The sequence below is a fragment of the Nicotiana sylvestris genome, chromosome 5 (assembly GCF_000393655.2).
Source record: "Nicotiana sylvestris chromosome 5, ASM39365v2, whole genome shotgun sequence".
In the NCBI taxonomy this organism is placed as follows: domain Eukaryota; kingdom Viridiplantae; phylum Streptophyta; class Magnoliopsida; order Solanales; family Solanaceae; genus Nicotiana; species Nicotiana sylvestris.
The window spans coordinates 34,003,371-34,027,398 of NC_091061.1; the positions used below are offsets into that span (position 1 = coordinate 34,003,371).

A 24,028-nucleotide genomic window follows, 5' to 3' on the forward strand; every position below is an offset into this window, starting at 1 on the left:
AAAACAATTTATGTGAATATTGCTTGTGAATAGTAACGATGATCAATAGTATCGCATTATTCTTGTGAATAGTACCTGCACCAATACTGTACTTTTCTACTAGAAATACACTATCTGTGCTCTGATACCAGTTGTTAGGAAGCGTGTCAAGCTAATAGAAGGAAAAGAATATTTAAGAGAGAAAAACAATAAATAGCACAAGACAAGACAAGACAAGATTTACGTGGTTCGATAATTTTTGTCTACTCCACGGCCACACAAAAATAGCTCTTTATTAATTGAAGAGAGAAAGAAAAAGTTTTGGGATGATCTACAAATGAAAATGTAGACCCCTATTTATAGGCATTTGAATGTCCTGCCGAGGCAAGCGCGTACATCTTAAGAATGCCGATGTAAGCGCTTACATCATAAGAATGTCGAGGTAAGCGCTTACATTACAAGAATGTCGATATAAGCACTTACATTATATTTTCATCTCTTTTTGATTTCTCTTTCTTTTGTTTTGTCTACTTTCACATACAACAATAGGTTTGCTCCTATCACCCCCGACTTCTATGGCACCGTCCGCACCAGCTCTACCACAAGATACTTCACCCACCACTATACCAATCCCAATCCCGACACTACACACCAACCTAATTCCATCAACCCTAATACACCCAACAACCTCAATACTACCAACACCCTCAAGATACCCAGCAACCTCACTACACTCATTAGCCCCACTACTACCAACAACCTCAATACAACTAGAAACCCCTCTACAACCAACACCACAACAACCACAAATCCCAATATGGCCAACACGCTCAATATGGTCGCCAACCTCTATCACCTATAAATCCTTACAATTACCAGCAGCCCCCATATGCTCAATCTGTTCCGCCTTTTCAACAAAACGCATTTGATCATTTTCGTCGTACCAAACTGACTACCATTAACATACCTAAGTTCGATGGTTCTCACCCTGAGAGTTATGTATTTCAAGCAAATTAATATTTTGATTTTACCAATATATTTGAGCGCGTTTGCCTATTTTACTTCGAAGGGGAAGCCCGTCAGTGGTATCGTTGGATGTATCAGAATCATCAAATCTTTAGTTGGGAGTAATTTACCCGAGAATTACTCATCCGATTTGGTCCCAAATCATTAGAGGCACCGGAAAGTTTGCTGGCAAAGATTCAAATGGCTCCTCTATATGAAAATATTTGACCCGGTACGAAAATTTGGCAAATTAGACCACAGATGTGGCCCCACACATGTTGCTCCACTGTTTCACCTCTAGGATGAGACCATATATCAAGAGTGAAGTCCTTTTTTTCAGGCCCAAGGATCTATATGAAGCTATCAGCTTGGCCTTTTTACAGGAACAAAAGCTTTCAAGCCCAGCTCACTCCCTTAAGCCCACATCCTCCTATAGACCCAATACTAATTCCATGACTTACTCCACCAAACCAATTTCAACTCTTTCACCTAGCTCGTACCCTTTTTCTCCAAAAACACCCACATTGTTGCCCAACACCTCATCACAACCTTTAAACACCACATCGATGGCATCAATTCTGGGGCTAGGCTGTCTTCCCTTCACAAAATTAGCACCAGTAGAACTCTAACGCAAAGGTGACCTGAACCTCTATTTCAATTGTGACAACAAATGGGTTAAAGGTCACGGTGGTGCCAACCCCCAACAACTCCTTCTTCTTGTCTCCGAGGAAGAACATTCTGACTCCACTCCGCTGGAACTACCTGATAATCCTTTCGCAGATTCTACGAAAGATCTATTCCCTATGGAGGATGAACCAGTAGCATCTATAAGTTACCTCGATTTATCTGGTGGACAAGTTACGACCACCTTACATTTCAGTGGATCCGTGAAAGGCAACACATCACATGTGCTTTTGAACGGGGGTAGTACTCAAAATTTTATCCACCCCAGAATGACAAAATTTCTCAAATTACCAATCCAAGACGCTTCAAAGTTTTCTGTGATGGTTGGAGATGGAAATCGTCTGCAATGTTTGGGCGTGGTACGCCTAGTTATCTCTTACTATCCAGGACTACATGTTGACTGATGATTGTTTTTCTCAAAAGTACTTTTTAAAAAAGTGCGTTTTGCGAGAAGCAGTTTGTGTTTGGCTAATTAATTTGAAAAACACTTTCGAGCAAAGCTACTTTTTTCTGCTTCTCCTCAAAAGCACTTTTTTTCCTTCCAAAAGCTTGGCCAAACATCTCAATTTTTTGCCAAAAAAAACACTCTTGGCCAAAGAAAAAAGCTTGGCCAAACAAGGCTATATTTCCTGTTTCTTTCAATTACAACTTATCCCAGATGGCAGTCTTACTAACTCTCCTACACCTACAGACCTTACCAACTTACTAGAGAGGTACTCTGACATCTTTGCTCAATCTTCCTCTTTCCTACCATCAAGACAACATGATCATCGAATACCCCTTCTTCCCGGTGTCTCACAACTCAACGTTCGACCTTACCGTTATCCTCACTTCCAGAATGCAGAAAGAGAACATCTGATCATAGAAATGCTCCAATCCGGTATAATCCGACCAAGATCAAGGCCCTACTCTTCCTCAATTTTATTGGTTCGCAAAAAAAGATGGCACTTGGCGATTTTGTATTGATTACCGTGCCTTGAATTCCATCACGATCAAGGATAGATTTCCTATCCCAACCATTGATGAATTATTTGATGAATTGTATGGTGCCCGCTTCTTTTCCAAGTTGGACTTGCTCGCCGGTTATCACCAAATCAGGGTGCATCCTTCGGACATTGAGAAAATTGCCTTCCACACCCATGAAGGTCATTATGAATTCATTGTGATGCTGTTTGGTCTCACCTATGAACCATCCACATTCCAAGCAACTATGAATTCCATCTTTAAACCATTCCTCCGTTGCTTTGTCCTTGTATTCTTTGATGATATACTAATATATAACACTTCTTGGCCTGAGCATTTGCAACACCTAAACATGGTCTTCGCCTGTCTTCGTGAGCACTCTCTGGTTGTCAAGAAGTCAAAGTACAAGTTGGCCAAATTTCTATTGATTATCTTGGGCATATCATTTCAACTAGCGACATTCAAGTTGATCCAACCAAAATTCAAGCCATAAATGATTGGCCAACTCCAGCCATTGTGAAAGAAGTTCGAGGATTTCTAGGCCTGACCGGTTACTACCGTTGTTTCCTCAAAGTGTATGCACAAGTAACATCTCTTTTGACTGAGGTTCTAAAGAAAAATGCTTTTTGTTGGACTGAGGTTCAACATGCTGCCTTCCTCAAAATAAAAGCTGCCTTAGCCAATGTTCCAGTATTATATTTGCCAAATTTCTAGAAACTCTTCACGGTAGAAATAGATGCCTCCGGTACAGGCATCGGGGTTGTATTGCCCAAGACAGCCATCCAATTGCCTTCTGAAGCTATCTCCGCGGATGCAAGCTGCCTCCACCTACCATTGCAAGATGTTTGCTATTACTCAGGCAATGCAAAAATGGCAGCAATATCTCTTGGGTAAAAAATTCTTAATCGTGACTAATCAGCAACCTCTTAACGCCCTCACGAAACAAGTCATCCAGACTCCAGAGCAGCAACAATGGTTGTGCAAACTCATTGGTTATGATTTTGATATAATATATCAACCAGGGAAATCCACAGCAGATGCCCTTTCTCGCATTCCCACCTCTCAATTTTTATCACTCACTCTATCTGAATTTGCTTTGTTGGATAAATTGCAAGCTTTGAATAAGTCTGACCCTATGTTGTTGGAACTTCAACACGAAGCAGACTCTTATTCACTTCCTCAATTCTCTTTCCATGAGGGTCTGTTCGTGCAAAAATACATCAGACTACATGGCTTTCCCTCCAAGATTGTCACTGATTGTGACCCAATTTTTCTTTTTGATCTCTGGAAAGAGATAAATCGAGTTCAAGGTACTTATTTGGCCAAAAACTCTGCTTATCATCCACAAATCGACGGTCAAACGGAGGCGTTAAACAAGTGTTTAGAAATGTATCTTCGTTGTTTCACTGCTGATACTCCGGCTGCTTGGTAGAAACTACTCCCTTGGGTAGAATTTTGGTGCAATACCTCATTCCAACACAGCTCCAAGCTCACCCCTTTCAAGGTTATCTATGGAAGACCTCATCCGACCATCACTAGATTTGTGGCTGACTCCTCCATCATTCCTGTTATAGGCGACACATTTCGTCTACAAGACGAAACATTAGCCCTTTTAAAAGACAATCTCAAGGTCACACAAGACAAGATAAAACTACTAGCTGACAAATGAAGGCGAGACATTTTGTTTGCAATAGTGATTGGGTATACATCAGATTGGGACCATATCGTTAACTTTCTGTTCGCTTCTAATGTTACAGCAAATTGAGTCGACGCTACTTTGGTCCATTCTAGATTCCCTAACGCATTAGCGAGGTGGCTTATACAGTCGACCTCCTCGCCTCTTCAAAGATACATAATGTCTTTCATGTATCAGAGTTTCCCAAGTGCATAGGCCAGCCTTCATAACATGTCACTCCAATAGACCTCTTGGATCACTCTTCCTTAAATAAAATATATCCAAAACTCATTCTGCAACATCGCACCATCTCTAGAGGAGGTCACCAAATTCCTTAATGCTTGATCAAATGGTCGGTCCTGCCACAAACTGAAGCCACTTGGGAAGACACATCTTCCATTCTCCACAAATTTCCTGATTTGAACCTTGGGGACAAGGTTCGTCTTCAAGGGGATGGCAGTGAGAGACAGGCTGGACAAAGGTGCAGTAACAGAGTAGTGCACCCTCCAAAATACCTAAAAGAATTTGTGGTCCCCAAAAAGGAACAAGGCTGCTAGTACCGTGAGAGATAAGGCCACAATAGAGCAAACACCTGAGGAAGGCACTCCTATACAAATTCAGAAGGAGCTATCAATTAGGGTAGAGAATTGAGTCTTGTCTTTTACCTTTAATTTTTAGTTATAACTAGCTCTGGAACCTCCCTCCTTCTGCAATTTTTTTGTTTTCTCTTTTAATTCTTCTTTTTCAGTCAGAAGATTAAGAGTGGATCTTTGGTTCTTGTAATCCTTTGATTTGAGTTAATACAAGTTTGTTCCATCTACTTTCGAATTGGATTATATATACCCAAAAGACTCCACTTTCGATCATTCCATATGTTGCCTAGAAAAAATATAATAATCTGAAGTGGATTCTCACTTTTGTAGTAGAGGCCAAATTAACCTGAAAGTGGTCAAATTTATCCTGATGGTAGCAAGAGTAATAATACAGTATGTTTATAATGTTGTACCAATAAGTATAGTAAGCAAAATCATTTCTTCCAAACTTTCGGGTCTATTTTGTCGAGTTCCTTAGAGAGAGTTGTCACCCATAACTAGGTATTCTCTCTATCGACAGTGTCGGTTTCGAGCATAGGTACCTCTTGCTCAAAGTCATTCGAGATTTTCATGGAATATGACATGATAGTGATTTCGGAGCGATTACCTCAATCGGATTGTTCTTTGCAAGAGGGAAACATAAAGTTGATATTGCTAGTAATCATGAATCATCATTATCGTGATGAATAGTGGTGGCTGGTGGTTACAAATCCCATGAAAATGCTTTTTTTACCTTGAATATTAGCCACAATTCGTATTCCTTTAGTAATTATATCCCTTTTTCATTCTTGGACTTGTTTATTAATATTGTTACTTTTTCATGTTGTATATCAAGGTGGACAACCCAAATACATTACTTTCTTACACATGAAAAGGAAGTATTTCTTCACAACTTCAACTTTCTTAATCATCTTTTGATTTTTCTTTTATAAAATAGTTAGATTCTAATGGGATACATCCTTTCAAATGCTTTTCATCTTTAGTTTGTTTCCATAAAGTAAAGTAATATGTACATGTTTATCTTTCCACATAGACCCGAACAATATTTTTTAATACAACCGCTTTATGTTGTTGTTTGTAATGTTCATATTATATGAAACAAATAGAAATGAGTTTAAAATTTAAATTTAATAAACTTTTTAAAAGAGAATGCATAAAGACCTCATTAAACTTGTTCCGAAAAATCATTTACACACCTTAACTTTATGGGTGTCCTAATGCCCCACTATTCTTATCTAAACTAAATTTAATACCTCCTTCAAAATACCGAACCGGTCTTGTGGTGGGCTGTGTTAATACACGCCATGTATCAAATACTGCATTGTTTCGTATTTTTTTTTTTTACTTTTTCTTTCCTTTTTCCACTCTTTTTTTCATTTCATTTTCTCCACCTTCCTTCATCATTATTTTCGTAGCCCGCCACCATGAAAGGCAGTCACAACCATAACCTCCCTTAAACCCATAAACTCAATTTCTGAAAAATCAGAACCACCTCCCTTACACTCCACTTTAATACCTCTAATTTGAGCATTTTTCCTATACATCAATCTCACCAAAGAAAACCCACACACCCAGATCGAAGAGAAAAGGAGAGAAAATTCCTTGTACGAAAAATGGTATTGGCGAACATCAAGCTCTCCAATCAAGTATTAAAATTATTCCAACCTAAATCCATGACTCAATTGCTTAAGAGAACTTATGTTTTTATCAAATCAAGGAGATTAAAGGGACAAAATATGAGCAATGAAATGAAATTTGTAAAGGTAGGTGAATATGACGGAGGAAACAGAGGAGTGGGAATAGAGATTCAACAAGAAAAAAAAGAGAAGCAAAAAATAAAACATGACTTAATTTCAAAAAATAGGAGGAAGAGGGTGACAACGGTTCTGCTAAAATGAAGAAAGAGAGAAAGAAACAAAAAAGAAAATAAAAATGAATAAGAAAAGAGAAAAAAATTAGTATTAAATTTAATTAGTTAGAGTATACAATAGGAAAGTGACACCTGGACAATTAAATTAGTTTTAAGCTGTTTTTTTGCCTCACACGCATCTACAAAATGAACCTACACTTTTCATGTCAGGTCATCACTCAATGGGATATTAAATTTAGCTTAGATAAGAATAGTGGGGTGTTAGGACACCCGTAAAGTTTAGGTGTGTAAATAATTTTTCCTGACAAGTTTTCAAATAAACAGAATTTTTATTGATTTGGGATCAATTACAATGGAATAGAACCCCTATATTTATAAGGAAAAGAGTGACTTAGCCACAAAGTAAAATCCCTAAAATCTCTCTGAAATATAGACATTCACCTTAAATAAAATTCTATTTATAACACTCCCCCTTGAATGTCTATTCAATAGATAGTGTGCATCGTTAAAATCTTAAATAAAATAAAATCGGCGGAAAAAAATTCTAGTAAGGAAAAAGAGTACACATATCTAACAATACGCTTTTCGGTTGCTTCGTTAAAAACCTTGCAAGGAAAATCCAGTGGGACAAAACCTTATAAGGGAAAAAGAGTACAACGCGTGTTAACTCCCCTTGATGATAGCATCAATTCACATCTTTGAGCCGTTGCATCCCAATCTTATGCACCAGCTTCTTGAAGGTTGATGTCGGCAGAGATTTAGTGAATAAATCAGCCATATTAACTCCAATAAATATGTTGCACCTTGAAACTTCTCGCTATCACATTATCATGCTTATAATTATAGCAAGATACAAATGTGCACAAATTGCACTTAGGATGTAATACTTCATGACCAAGAATTCTATATGCTTTAAGCGATTTAAATCTTTCAAGGATTGTCATATGAGTTAAGTCATATAAGTCATATAATAGACTTAATTAGATGCATATCAAGTTTTCATGTCATGCTAGACAAATAAGATATCGAAAACTGATTGCACATATTATTGGCTTTATACTTTCAAGTGTTTGAACTACATGTCCAAAACTACATGTCTTTCATATGAAACCAATTCTATTTGAATTGTGTCTCTTCTATTTGGCCAATATTTTTGTGTCTGTATTCGACAGACTTGAGATCCTCATCTATACTTAGCGCTATGATAGATGTAGTTGATGAACATTTTATATCGTTTCCAATATTTTTCATAAAGACATAACATAAAGATCTCTTCATTCATATTTTCAGGTACCCGAACCTCTCATGAGATTTTATGAAGTGTTATTTCATGTGATCTTCTAGATCACTTACCTCCTTATTATGATCATTTTGATTATTTGCTCATCTCCTTTATCAAGAATTTTATTTGAAACCGATTTGTCTATACGCTTTAAGCGTACCGTAGAGTTTGTCCTTCTAGGACTTATTCTAATAGGAGAATTTGCAGTGAGAATATAATTACTTTCTTTGAGTCAGCAAATACGTCTGACATGCTTTACAATATATTGCACATGAATTATCTTTTTATGAACTTCAAGTTCATATTTTTTTATTCGAGGATCTAGATGTACAAATGATAATTCATTTCACATAACTTTTTCTCACTTGTTTATCATGTCTCCCTCTCATGTTAGAAAAACTAAGTTTCTTCCTCAAGTTTGAAACATTTGTGCGTTATGTTATTAATTAAAATATACACCGCACATCAATAATAATAAGATGGGATTATTTAGTTCCTGACTCTGAACCACTTGTGAGAGGAGAATGTAATATACTTTCGTATATAATATATATCAAACTGATATAGATAACTTTGTTCTCATAAGAAATAGTTTAGTTATTAAGTGGAAACACTTAATAAATTATTTTGCTAAACTAACTGTGATGTAAACCAACTTATCAAGATGAACTATCTTGAATAGAAAATCTGAAAATTATGCTCTAAATTAAATTATTGAGCAAGTTACCTCACACAACACCATGTTGCAGGTTATTAATAATCGCACATGCAACTATCTCATAGATGCATCTTATGTGGTATACATGGCAGGTGAATGACCCATATTCACTTTTGATATTTCTAGCATTCATGGGATTCAATCCCAATTTTAGTTAGTCTATTAATTAATGAGAACAAGCAATATAAGAGAATTCGTAAAGAACTTTCTAATTCGTTAATATTTACCCATGTGAATTCTCTATTATTTTTGCACATCATACTTAAATTGATATGACTAAATCAATTATGCCAACTGAATAAATTATCAATATTGATAAACTTCATATTTACACCATGACGTGTGCAATTATCAATAAACTCCATGTTTATTATGACATGGGTTTTTTATATCAATAAACCTCTACTTTATTGTAATATTTTTTTATTTGTGTAGTACAAATTGGAGAATAAAGCGGGTAACTTTTCACATATATATTACCCCGCTAGAAGTTGTAGTAATAGAAGATATTAAATCTTTCCTTTATTTATAGTTTCAATATAACCAGCCGTTTTCGCGAATACTTTAGAAACTCAATTAAGTTTCTTTGAGACTTACTACAACATAATGCCTTATTGATGATCAATTTTATTCCTCTAAAATAGTAATAATTGACTCTTCCAGAGCTCTCAATTAATTTTGTACTACCACATATTCATCAACATCCATATGGTGAATATCTCTTTTAAAGAGAAAGTTATACCATTATGGTTATGGTCAAAATTATATGCAAGATATATTTCTTGTATTAATGTTATTCTTTAATAATCACATTACATCATGAATGAGCCATAATCATCTATATGTAATTTACAAAATCTCATGTCAAATCGATGACAAACATTACTTTCACAGAGTGAAGGATTATTTTGAGAAACCTTATTATTCTCATTATCACAATGATGACGATTATAATTTCGTCTATTGCCACGTCCACGTCCATTGATACCTTAATGGTAATAATTTTGTCTTCTTTCAGACGTATTACATACGGCTATCACATTCTCTTAAGCGAATGAGAATGGAGCAAATTCAATGGGACGGATTTTCAATTCTTGTGCTCACAATCATACATGAATTTGATCATGGCAAGACATAGAAATTTTACCACTTCACATGGTTCTAATTTCTTACAAACTCCATTAGAGTTATAATCAAAATTTATTGTCTTTGCTTATATTTAAAATCAAATTATAAAATATCAAGAATTTAAAAGAGAAAAATAAAGTAAAATACTTACCTTAAATCCAGAATTTAATCCTGAAGAAAGTTCATGGAACAATTGACAATCATTATGCTCAATCCCAAAGCTTCTACTCAATTGGTTAGAGTCTCGTGCTAATAACGTGTTATGAAATAATAAAAGAAGAAGAAGAGTATTGTAGAGAAAAAGAGAGAGAGAGAGGATTGTTATTGATTTGAGCCAATTACAATGGAATAGAACTCCTCTATTTATAGGGAAAAGAGTGACTTAGCCACCAAGTAAAATTCCTAAAATCTCTCTAAAATATAGACATTCACCTTAAATAAAATTTTATTTATAACAATTCAAATATTCTCTCAATTTCTTTCTATCTCTCGTGTGGGGGTCTTTGACCATTTTTGAATCTACACAAAAAAATTCTCATAAAATTGAAAATACTTTACCCTTATACTTTTGCTATTCCATTTCTTTTTCTCCCTTTACTTGCTTCTTCTCTCACCCTAACTCAAATAGCCGTCCACTTAATCGCTTAAACTAAAAATAATCGGTGAAGATATAATATATGCATAAATTATGTTACATGATATAATTATATATAATGAATGTATAATTTATGTATATAACTAAAAAAAAGTAACGATAAATATAACCGGCTATTTGTGTAAAGATCCCTTCCTTTATCCACAGAAAGACCGAAATCTTTAAAGGTTTTAGGAGGTTATTTGCCTCCTATACTAATCAAGTTCCCTCAAATATATATATTTGATGTTGTATTCCGTATATTTAATGTACAATACATTTATAGTTGTAATCTATATAATATACATATTTGATGTATAGTTCTGTATACGTCACCTATAAATAAATGTATATATTCAGTGTATGTAGTATTATATTTTATGTATAACTTATGTATTTTGGTGAAATCTGAATATATTTTATGTATACTTGACATGGAATATTTTTTAGACTTCTCCATGTCTGTGTAATCATAATTTAAAAAAAAAGGTATATTACAATGTATATTATTGTTATTAGGAGATTATATTTAACATATAGTGCTTTTTTAACTGTTATGCTCAATATATAACAGTTCTATTTGATATTATTTTTTAATTATTTTGTTCCATCTATATATTATAGATTATTGTCACGATCCGGATTTCCCACCATCGGGTGTCGTGATGGCACCTACTATCGGAGCTAGGCAAGCCAAATGTTTAAAACACCTTTCCTGCTTTCTTTCAACAATATAATAAGCGAGACAAAATCTAAGCGACAGACTTTAAATTTAAAACAACTGAAAACCAAAAGTGCGGAAGTTTGAACCAAAATGCTACCCAGAGTTTGGTGTCACTAGCTCACGGACTACTACAGAATGCTAGAAACAATGTCTGAAAGGAAAATACATCATATTTATCTGATACAAGATAAACAAACGAAAACATGGAAAGGGACTTCGGTCTGCGAACGCCAGCTAGGCTACCTCGAGAGTCCCTGGACTGAAGATAGCTCCCAAAAAGTCCTACTGCTGCGGTCCGAAAGCTGCTCCCTGATTTGTTCACAAAAATGCACAGAGTGCAGCATCAGCACAACCGACCCCATGTGCTGGTAAGTGCCTGGCCTAACCCCGGTGAAGTAGTGACGAGGCTAGACAGGACCTACCGCAATTAACCTGTACATATATATATAACAAGTACAAGAAAACAATAACAAGATAATACAAAGTAAAGCTGGGAGGGGACATGCTATCGGGGAGTAACAGATAAGAATGAAATATCGGAAATAAACAGAAGAAACTCCGGTTTCCATAAGATATATGTATATTTATATATATAGTGGACGGCGTGCCACACGATCCCATAATATCATATATAAGTGGACGGCGTGCCACACGATCCCATAATATCATATATAAGTGGACGACGTGCCACACGATCCCATAATATCATATATAAGTGGACGGCGTGCCACACGATCCCATAATATCATATATAAGTGGACGGCGTGCCACACGATCCCATAATATCATATATAAGTGGACGGCGCGCCACACGATCCCAATTCATCTTTATCACAGTGCACAATGTGTCACCGGCAACGGAGGCCAATAACCAAGTGGACGGCGTGCCGCACGATCCCATAATATAGTATATAATATCTGACTTCTTATAGTAGACCCCTTCAGGGGAGGATAACAACTCAATACCTTTAACCCGACAAGGGTACAACTAACAGCCCAAAATATCCCGACAAGGAAGAGTATATATATCAATCTACACATCCCAGCAAGGGAGTAATCACAACGCATTCTCTTTTTAAATCACTTCTTCCTCAACTAATACATTCATGTTCGAGCTAACGCTCCAAGAGTACACCAATCACAATTCTACCTCAATCGTTCACATTATACGAAACTCATCAAGTAAACAAGGAGATTGTGTCACATTAATCGAATTAAAAGCAATTAAGACTCACGGTCATGCTAGACCCCGGTGCATAGATAACCGTCACCATGCCTATACACCGTACTCCACATTAGCAAGTAGCAAATAACATCCTAATCCTATTCCCTCAAGCCAAAGTTAGAACAAACACTTACCTCGAATGCTCCAAACTCAACTCACGCTTCTAGAATAGCTTTACCTCTTGATTCCACCACCAATCCGCTCGAATCTAGTCATAAGTTACTTAATCACATTAATAATTACTAAATGAATCATTCCCAATGCATGAAAATAGATTTTACAAGGTTTTTCCCAAAAAGGTCAAAAATACCCCCGGACCCACGTGGTCGAGACTCGAGGTTCGGGCCAAAACCCGGTTACCCATTCTCCCACGAATCCAAATATATGTTTTGTTTTGAAATCGGACCCCAAATTGAGGTCCAACTCCTTAATTTGTAGAAAACCTAGGTTCTACCCAAAACACCCAATTTCACCCATGAAAATCTTTGATTTGAAGTTGAAATTATGTTAAAAGATGTTAAGGAATAAAGAAATTAAGTTAGAAATCACTTACCAATCGTTTTGGAGAAGAAAAGTTATTTAGAAAATCGCCTCTTAGGTTTTGGGTTTTTGAAAAGTGAAAAATGACTAAAAATCCCGAATTTATACATATGCTGGGGCTGGCACGGACCACGCAGAAATGCACCGCGGCCGCGTGGCTGTCAGCGCGTACCGCGCGGAAATGTACCGCGGCCGCGCCGAGGGAGGGAAGAAGTGGGCTCTCTCTGAACCCACCCAGCGCGGACCGCACTGATTTGGTGCGCGACCGCGCTGGTCGGCCTGGCCACCCCCCTCTGAACCCCACCACGCGGACCGCACAGAGAAGTGTCGCGGCCACGTGGCTGCCAGCGCAGTCCGCGCGGAAATGGCCGCGGCCGCGCTGGGCCTGCAACATCTGACCTGCAATTTTTTTTTTAAGTTTAAGACCTCCCGGACCCCACTCAAAACTCACTCGAGCCCTCGGGGCTCCAAACCAAACATGCACACAATCTTAAAAACATCTTACGGACTTACTCGTGCGATCAAATCGCCAAAATAACATCATATACATAAGATCAAGCCTCAAAACACCTGATTTTTCCTTCAACTTTCATAAAACTCAATTTCCCCATCTTAAGTCCGAAACACGTCATATGACATCCGTTTTTAGCCAAATTTCACAGATAGTGCTTAAAACATATTTAAGACTCGTACCGGGCGTCAGAACCAAAATACGAGCCCGATACCACAGTTTTCTGATCAATTTTCTTCTTCATTTTCCTTAATTAATTTCAGAAAATAATTTCACACAAAAATTCATTTCTCGGGCTTGGGACCTCGGAATTTAATTTCGGGCACACGCCCAAGTCCCATATTTTTCTACGGACCCTACGGGACCGTCGAATCACAGGTCCGGGTCTGTTTACCCAAAAATGTTGACCGAAGTCAATATTATGCATATTAATATCAAAATTCATCAAATTTTTTTTTCCACAAAATTCGCATATTCTAACATAAAAACTTCCCGGCTACGCGCCCGAACTGCGCAGGCAAATCGAGGCAACTAAAAGCGAGGTTTTCAGGGTCTCGGAAGCACGGAACTAGGAAGAATTACGGTGATGACCCTTTGGGTCGTCACAATCATATATTCTAGATTTATTAGTTTCATATTTTACAAATTGTACCAAACCAAAGAAAATATACGGTAGCAAGAAAACAAACAAGGAAAGATTATTTAGGTAGTTACAAACGTGTCATATCCGTAACATGTCAAAACAAAGTGTATATTATCCTAATTTGAAATAGAATTATGAACATTGCTCCACTTGTTCTTTTAGAAAATAAAAAAACAAATTAAACAAGTCCTCAAAAGTAGCATGCATGATGATTCCTAATTTTGAGGCATGGGAAATGGCTGGATAGCTGGTTCCATCATCCATGCCATATTTTGTTAATTGATTAATGTTGTTAAATCTTGTATAGTTATGTTTTCTTCCATATAAATAGAACTCCTCCTTAGCCTAAAAAAATACTTTAATCTTGCAGAAACAAAAGAATCCAATTTTTTAAAAGGAAATTATCCAAATTCGAAATGGCTTTTTTGGTATCTTGGAGACCAACTGCTTCTAACATTAGCAGCTTTCCTTTAATGGTCAAAACATGTCCTAAAACTGCAAAAATGGGTTATTTCAGTAACAACATTAGTTGCAGTGCCATTTCATCAGTATCAGTATCAGGTCAAAGGAAGCTTCCCATATTGCTTTTTGATGTTATGGACACTATTGTTCGTGACCCTTTTTACCATGATATCCCTGCCTTCTTCAGGTATTTACTATATGTACCCTCCCCCAACTAGCTCTTCTAAGGCCCGTTTGGCCATTAAAAAAATCACTCTTTTTTGGGAAAGTTTTCATTTTTTTGGAATTAGTGTTTATCCATGAATTTTTTTAAATTTTACTAAAAGTTGAATTTCAGATTTTTTTCGAAAATTTTAAAAACTCCTAAAAATTAGTTTTCAAAATTTTCACTTCAAATCATTCACAAAAATTCAATAACAGCTCCAAATTGTATTCATGTCCAAACACAACTTTAACTTTTAAATATTATTTTCACTTGATTTTTTTTTTTATTTTTTCCCGAAATTTCACAATTCTTATGTCCTAAAGCCTACTAACAATCCCTTAAACTTGGTTAAAGTTTTCATTTTGATACCTCAATTAAGGCTAGTATTTATCGATCATTCCAACTTAATTATTAGTGTACCTTTTAAACACAAAAGCTGACATGACAAAAATATTATTTCCTTATTTTTCCTTAGGCGCGTGAATTAGTCCCAAATTAATATTTTTCCTCTTTTTTTTTCCCGTTAAAAAATGCACATTTTTTAAGACATACTAGTTCTAACAGTTAGCACCCAATATCAAAATGATCCCTTCGCCTATTTTTTTTCTCTCTCTTTTTTCCTTCTAATTTTTAGCTTCTAACTTATTTTCTCCTGTTTCAAATTGAGATTTTTTATTCAGAATGCCAATGAAGGAATTGCTAGAATGCAAGCATCCAACTGCCTGGATTGAGTTTGAAAAGGGTCTTATCACTGAGGTATAACCGCATTGATATTATACTCTATTACTTTTCTGTTGCGAAAAAATGCATACAATAGACCCTTGTGATTCAGCATTTCCTCGAATATCGGACCATCCTTTACTCTTATGTCGTGGAAGATGATCATTATGCATGCCTTTTTCGTTTTTGATAGGCTGGATCAAATATAATCTAACCTTTTACACACTATTTACTAAAAGGCACCTAGACATTTTTTCCAAATATTTTCGTTTTTCTCTCTTTTTAATTTATAAAAGTTTGTTCTACTACTCTTTTCAGGATGAGCTAGCTATGAAATTCTTTAAGGATGGAAGATCTTTTGATTTGGAAGGTAACTTAGAATATTCCTGCACCTTATCACCCATAAATAGACCTGAAATTATAAACATGAATCTTGTAGTGTCTCGAACGAGCTATCCATGTCTTTTTAGATATTTTAAATATTTATTGGACCAATGTTTACATAATTGTTACTTTTTCAATCTATTAGCATATTTTGCTTGTTCATTGTAAACTGAAAACCATTATTTAATTTTTCTTCTAGGCCTCAAAAACTGTCTGAGAAGTGCATGTTCCTACATTGAAGGTGTTGAAGGATTATTGAATTCTTTAAAAGAAAATGGTTATGAAATTCATGCTTTCACAAATTTTCCCATATGGTATGTTCAATCTAAATTAAACCTTCATTACTTTGCAAAATATATCAAGTCTTTGAAACTTTGTTATTTATTTTTCAGGTACCAAATAATTGAGGACAAGCTAAAACTCTCAAATTACCTATCTTGGACATTTCGTTCTTGTGTATTTGGTAGTTTTCTCAAAAGAAATGGCTTAAAGATTTTCACTTTTATACTTAAGCGTGTGTTTGGTATACGAAGGAAAATATTTTTTAGAAAATATTTGTTGAAAATCTCTGACACCTAGGGTATGTTTGTTCGAAAATATTTTTCAATTTTCCCATGTTTGGTTGGCCTAAATGTTTTGGACAACATTTTCCTCATGAACTCATTTTCCTCCAATTGGAGTATAAACCTTATTTTTTCAGTTTGTTATCTTAACAGGAAAACGGAAGCCTGATCCTGAGTTTTATTTGGAAGTTGTAAAGCATCTTAATGTAGAAGCTTCCAACTGTGTTTTTATTGATGACAGGTATGTCATTTACTTTTAGGATAAGAGGCATATTGTTAATTATTTTACACTACTATCTATCTACTCATTAGTCATTACTTGAACCTTGGCTGCAAAAGGACCAAATTATTACTTGGAAAGGCAGATCCAAGATTTAAATTCTGAACTATTAATGTAAAATTCAGGACATAATTTTCGAACTTTAGGATACGCTATCCTGAAGTTTGAACTTTGAGGTTTAAACTCTAGGGGGCCGTGTCCTGAAGTTTGAGCGGAATTGGTTAATCCTTAAATACATTATAAACTGTGAATATATTTTAAACAACATACCTAAAAGTGGCTACCTGATACCATTTCCATTAAAATCTTTACATAGAAATTCATATTTTATGTTGAAAGTTATGGGTTCAATTAGTCGAAAGGCTACATTCGCCCCTGATACAGAAGCTATGATATTCAAGTTTGTTTAGTCTAAAATTCTCATATAAGTTATGTAATGATCATTCAGGATGAGGAATGTTGAAGCTGCAGTTGAAATAGGACTCAAAGGCCTTCGATTCAAGAATGTGGATTTGTTGCGGAAGGACTTGTGTCTTCTTGGTGTCGATGTTTCAACAAACGAAAATTCAGATTTGGCCGATGTTTATCATAAAATTATATGCTAAATGATCAATTATCTGTTTGTTAGCTTAAGAAAGGTGTTTTTTTGATAAGGTAATAGAATTTTATTTCTCAAAACTAAGAAGTTAATCATGAGTAGAAGCTGCCGCAACTCGAGCTCGCGAGAAACACACGCGAGAGAGATTCACAGAGGGTTCTGGAGAAATGAGTAAATGGAAAAGAATCCAATTATATTTATGTACTATGTTTAATGTTTATACACATATAAAAATACTCCACTATCTAATGACAAAAAACCCTCACAACTTTCTAACCAACTTAACTAACTACTTAATTGCCATTAACTATATAGATAAATCAGTGGCGGCTCAATCGAATATGTGGCCTAAAGCCAAAACTTATAAGAGGCCCTGATTTTTTTTAAATAAATTTTTTATATATTTTATTTGATGTTTATTTTTATAGCTTTCTAAAAGATAAGAAAGTTAATGATATTTAGATAATTAATTTTTTTTTCACTTAACAATATGGTTAGTACGTGTAATTCTCATAAAACATTGTTAATCTTAAGAAATCTTATTGATTTTAGTTTATAAACTTTTTTCAACTGACGGAACATTTAAAGAATATTAAAATTATTTTATAAGCAATAGAAACATTTAAAAAAAATTAAAGTATCATCTTTTACTTTGTACAATTTTCATCTCACTTTTAATTTCAAAAATTGGCAAAACCATTAATTTTATAGATCATTATGCTTTAAAATATATTCAAGGTTAATAGCTTGATTGGCCAAACTTCTCCAAGGGTAAAAATGCTTTCCTCCCCCCTCCCTTCCCCCTCCAAAGTATATTTTTAAGAAATTGAGATATCTGACCAAACTTTTAGGAGGAAACGGGCTATAAGAGAACATATTTATTTCTAATCTAGTCGTTTAATATTCTAGTTATCTTGAGCTTGAAAATATTAAAAAAGACATTCAAAGAATTGAAAAAAATCTTACAACACCGTAGTTATAAACAAGAATGATTCAAGCTCAAATACATTAGACAAAAAATAATATAGAAAGTAGCTACAAATATAATTGCCTACTATTTTCAATCGTAGTTACATTACATATTTTAAATTTTTACATAGTATGAACTTGGAAAATATGGAAGTAATGGTTGATAAAAATTGACAACACATGATTGCAAAAATTTATTTTTCACTACAAATAAATATATAATTGTTTATATTATATATGTATGATTAATTTTGGGGCTTTAATTTTTTGGGGGCCTAAAGACATTGCTTTAGTGGCTTTACGGCTGAACCGCCTCTGAGATAAATACAACTACAATTGAGCTATCGTGTAACACTCTCAATACCCCCTAAGGTAGAGGTGAGGAACTTACTGCCAACTTGCCAAGAATGCCGGCATGCTTGATACCTATTAAGGCCTTGATGAGTATGCCTGCTAGCTAAGCATTTGTGGAGATGTGGTGCAGGGTGATCAGTCCATCTTGCAATTTATCTCGCACAAAGTGACAATCCACCTCTATATGCTTTGCACGTTCATGAAATACTGGATTTCTTGCCATGTGCACTGCAAGTTGGCTATCACAAAAGGCCGAGATAGGATGTGAGCAAAGAACTGTTAGCTATTCCAGCAATCTTTTGAGCCAAACTAACTCACCAACTACCTTTCTTATAGATCTATACTCAGCCTCTGCATAGGAGATGGAGACTATTTCCTGCTTCTTTGACTTCCAGCTAATAGAGCTATCACCTAGCAAGACAATACATCCACTCACTGTTCTTCTAGAATCAGGGCATACAGCCCAATCTGAATCATAGAAAGCCTTCACAGTACAATCTGAGTTGCTAGAAAAGAAAATGCCCAATGTTTGATCATTTTTAAGATATCTCAAGACATGTAGAGCAGCCTTGAAATGAGGCTCTCTAGATGTTTGCATGAACTGACTTAAGTGTTGAACACTATAGGCAATGTCCATCCTAGTGTTGGTGAGAAAGTTGAGCTTCCCAACCAACTTTCTGTAGTAAGTAAGATCTGGCAACAAGAGTCCCTCTTCTGCCTTCAACTTGATACTACAGTCAAGGGGAGAAGAGACAGAAGTATACTAATTGTCATACTCTTTCAACAAATCTGCAGTGAACTTTCTCTATGAAATGAGGACTGCATCATCTTTGTAGAACACTTCCCGTCCCAAGAAATAGTTTAATCTCCCTAGATCTTTGATTTTAAATTGGTCATGGAGGAAGGCCTTCAGTTCCTTAATTTCCTCAATATTTGTGCCTGTAAACATTACATCATCAACATAGATAACAACAAACACAATTGAAAAGCCATCTTTCTTATAGAACAGTGAGTAATCACTCTCTGAATTCCTAAAGCCCCTTGTTCACAGGGCCTCGGTCAGCTTATCATACCACCGTCTGATCTAAATCCAATCCGCACTCAACAATGAGTGGAAACAATCATTGAAAGAATAGTACCCAACAAGAGTCGGGATTGATTTCCACAGGGAGTTGTGCGGGTTGTTAGGAGTATACACTTGAAGAAAGTGAATGGATTAGCTAAATTTGCACTTCCACAATTGGTTTTGATTTCTCCTTCTACTTTACTCAACAATTGTAAGTTACAAAAAGAAATTAGAAATGAACGATTATTTTTAGTATTTTTCCAAATAGTTAAAAAGCCTAGGGATGCGACCATAACCTAGGTATTCGTATAATGGGTTAAATACGTTAATACTTGTTTTGTTGATTGAATTGTATTATAGATCTCAACTCTATATTACCCACTCAATACCTCTCAGTCAAAGAGTAATTTTGCCCAATTTGGCTTTCTCAAGTTCAAATAGGTATCAAACAAAATAGTTGATATGATCTCAAGTCGGGTTCTTACTATCTCTAGCTTGAACCCTTTAATTAGGCTAATCAAACTCTCAATTAGCCCAATTTCTTGTTAGCCAAGTTACCCTAAACTAGGTCACTGTTTCTCAAGTAGAGACTAAGTTAAAAAGACATGAATCAATGTTTGCAACCATTAGTTCTAAAATTAAAGCATGAACTAAGCTAAATAATCAACACCCAATCATAAACATACATTAAATTAAATATCCATAAGGTTTACACACTAGGGTTGGGTCACAACCCTAATAAGAATCTAACTACTCATAGTAGCAATTGAGAAAAATAAAGAAGAAATGCTAATTAAACTCATAATCAAAGATTAAAATGATAAAATATAATGTTTAAACACTAAAATAATCACAAACTTCCTAAAATGGCAAAATATAACAGCTACAGTAGCTCAAACTTCGAAACTTGACCTAAAAATGTAAAACTCATCTATTTATAGTGGCCCACAATCGCTGACAAAAATACCCCTCGGGAGGTTCTGCGGCCGCACAACTCCATGTGAAGTCCGCGGATTTCTTCAATTGGCAAGAACTAGGATTCTGCATCCGCACATTTCTGGATTGCAGCTGCGAAGCATCTTTTGTGGCCACACAATTCTTGTGCGTTCCGCACTTCATCAAGGCATTAGGACTTAGTCTTTTGCACACTATCTGAACTTTGAATCATTTGTTAGTGAAAATCATGTTCTGTTGCTGCACAATTCGTGTGTGGTCCGTACATTGGCCAAAGTTCTACTGGGTGCTTTTACTTGGTCTGCAGCCGCAGATGGAATTCTATGGTCTGCACTTTCTTCTGCAGCCGCAGAAATCCTTCCGCGGACCACACTTCTTTGCTTCTCCTTTTATTGCCTTGTGATTCAGAACACTTCTTTTTGAGTCGAATTTCATTATGGGAGACCAAACTTCCAACATTCCTATAATTTTGTACAATTTCATTAGTTTTAGAAACATAAATCAATACTTTTGGAAGAAAATAAAAATAAAAAGGTACTAATAAGTAGTCAAAATCCCCACTTATCACTGTCTAGTTGCTTGTTTGAGTTCATATAAAGACTTGTTTAACTTGCAAACTAGACCAGGAACTTCAACCTGCATTCCTTGTGGAACTTCCATATACACCTCTTCATGTAGATCCCCATGTAAGAATGCATGGTTCACATCTAATTAGAATAAGTCCCAGTCTTTTTTAACTGCTATACTTATTAGAGTCCTATAGTTATCATCTTGACAACTGGGGAGAAGGTTTCAGTATGGTCTACTCTAGGTTGTCGTGTTTATTCTTTCACCATAAGTCTTGCCTTAAACCTCTCAACAGTGACATCTGCTTTATACTTGATTTTATAGACCCATTTACACTATATATCTTTCTTACCGGCAAGCAATTTTACTAAATTCTAAGTGTGGTTAGCATATAAGGCCTCAAACTCCTGTGTTATAGTTGCTTGCCATGCATGGTTTAAGGCTACTTCCTCATAAGAACATGGATTAGATTCATGAGAAATATTTCTCATCATATGCTGGCTATCTTTACTTAATGCAGTAAAATAGATATGTTGGTGATTTGGAGAGGGAGTGTTGAGTAAAACAATGTGTGATGCATTGCTCTTTAGGTTTGGAATAAAATAGACATATTCATTTAGGTAACTTGGTGTTTTAACTATCCTAGATGGTCTTATAGGGATTGGGGGTGAGGATGTATTAGTGGTATGATAGTCTACTGTATTTAAGGGGCTAGGTGAAGTTTCATATTAATCCAAACTAACAGGTGAAAAGTTACTTTGATCAACAGATGAGAAAGTATTTGTGATAGAACTTGGTGAATTCCAATTGGTGACTGACTATGATTTAAAACATCAATTCTATGATTTTCACAAGATGTATCAGAATGAAAAGGTAGAAAAATACAAGGAATAGAAGTATGATCAGAAGAAACTACAAAAGGAAAGACATGCTCATGGAATTGTACATTCCTAGAAATATGTATTCTTTTTGTGTCCAAGTTCAGTACCTTCTAACCTTTTGTGCCAAAGGGGTAACCCACAAAATATGGGTTTAGCTCTGGGCTCAAAATTTATCTTTGCAAGTTTTAAGAGTGGTGGGATAACATAAGCATCCAAAGCTTTTGAGATGTGAATAATTGGGTCTCTTCGTATAAAGTATCAAAAGGGGATATGTTATTCACGATTGTAAAAGGTAGTCTATTTATCAAGTAAGTGGTAGTGAGAATGCAGTCTCCCCAATATTTGATAGACAACTTGGACTGGTACCAGGGCTCTTGCAGTTTCTAGTAAATACCTAATTTTTCCCTCCACCACACCATTTTGTTGAAGTATGTGTGGACAAATTTTCTGGTGTAAAATTCCTTTGGAATGGAAGAAGGATAAGGTTTCGCTGTCGACAAACTCCAGTTAGATCTCATGGACTTAACAGAAGAATTGAATTGGTTTTCTATCATAAGCACCAAAGTTTTTAAAACATAAATTACTCTTGCAACTCAAAAAATATGTCCAGGTTGACCTACTAAAGTCATCAATGATGGTAAGGAAATATTTATAGTTGTCATGTGTGACTGTATGGTATGGGCCCTAGAGGCCTATGTATAACAATTCAAAGATATTGGTGGATGATGTGATTTTTTGTGAAAATGGAATTCTTGTATTTCTGGCCAAAGGGTAAATTGAGCATAAGAATGGTTGTTTGGGTGCAAAGTTCACATGTATGGAGGAAATTCTCCTCATTTTCACAAAAGGCACATGGCCCAATCTATTATGCCACAAAATAATCAATACAATTTTTATAGTATGAGGAATCAGAAAACGATGCACGCATATCAGTAGAAAAAGTAGATGAACAACAATCTTTCTTATTGTTCGAAAGTGGAACATTTACAGATGATGATGAAAGTTAATCAGCAGAAAAAATTCTTTTCTTGTCTGAGTGGACACAATTTATTGTAGATGATGTGTGTGATTTGTTGGTTGTACATTATGTTCATTGTTAAGAGAAATAAAATGTGAGTTAGAAACAAGAGAAGTGAGAACAGTAGTTGAACCAATAAACTGACATTTTGAGCAGAGGCAGTACAGACCATTCCTTGCTCTACCAATCTCCAGAGGCCTCTTCATTGAAAGGGCCTGTAAAATGCAAGAAGAAACAGAAAATTGAACAATTGACTTAAGATGTGATGTTAAAGAGTGAACTACGATCAAATTTACCTTAAAACTAGGGACAAACAAAACCTTATGTAAAGTCAGTTTAGGACTAAGGACTGAATCACAAATTTCTATCACTTTAACTTTATATCAGTTTAGTAAAGTCACTAGGAAAAGGTAAGGTAAAATTGTAACATTAGTTAGCAGGGCTTTATTGTATGACATATGATTGGCAGCTCCGGAATCTAATATCCAAAATTCAGTAGACGATTAGAAACATTTACATGAAATATTGCTAATAATTTCTTCATGAGTAGAGCAAGCCAATATACCTGCAAAGTTTGCGGCTAGTGATGTTATTTGAGACTTCAATTGCATTTCCACCATGGAAGTTCTCCAGTATATGCAACAGTTGATTATACTGCTCCTTTGTCAGGTTTTGAATACCTATGCCTTGGTTTCAAGTATCAATTTTTTCATATCATCCAGAAACTATTCCTTCAGGCCCTCCATGCATATTTGCAGCAGACGCCATATTTTTTCCTTTGGTAAATTTGATATCCTTGGGAAATTTTTGTAGTTTATAGAACTTATGTTTAG

At 35.5% G+C, this 24,028-nt stretch overlaps 2 protein-coding genes across 3 annotated transcripts; one reads left to right on the top strand and one right to left on the bottom strand.

Annotated features, from left to right (window-relative positions):
- Positions 1-15,436: 15,436 nt before the first annotated feature.
- Positions 15,437-17,436, top strand: LOC104232373 (flavin mononucleotide hydrolase 1, chloroplatic-like). 2 transcript variants are annotated; one of them, XM_009785564.2, is made up of 6 exons: positions 15,437-15,597; positions 15,880-15,931; positions 16,145-16,259; positions 16,338-16,408; positions 16,662-16,749; positions 17,237-17,436. In XM_009785564.2, the coding sequence occupies exons 1-6, from the start codon at positions 15,523-15,525 to the stop codon at positions 17,391-17,393; spliced, it is 558 nt and encodes a 185-aa protein (XP_009783866.1). In that variant the 5' UTR covers positions 15,437-15,522; the 3' UTR covers positions 17,394-17,436. The 2 variants fall into 2 exon arrangements, with proteins under 2 accessions (XP_009783866.1, XP_070003564.1); XM_070147463.1 differs by having other exon boundaries at positions 16,145-16,408.
- Positions 17,437-18,992: 1,556 nt separating this feature from the next.
- On the bottom strand, positions 18,993-23,815 carry LOC138868488 (secreted RxLR effector protein 161-like). Its single transcript, XM_070146041.1, has 5 exons — positions 23,761-23,815; positions 23,492-23,544; positions 23,365-23,410; positions 19,549-19,648; positions 18,993-19,440 (listed from the first exon to the last, which is right to left on the bottom strand). The coding sequence occupies exons 1-5, from the start codon at positions 23,813-23,815 to the stop codon at positions 18,993-18,995; spliced, it is 702 nt and encodes a 233-aa protein (XP_070002142.1).
- Between the last annotated feature and the right edge of the window lie 213 nt (positions 23,816-24,028).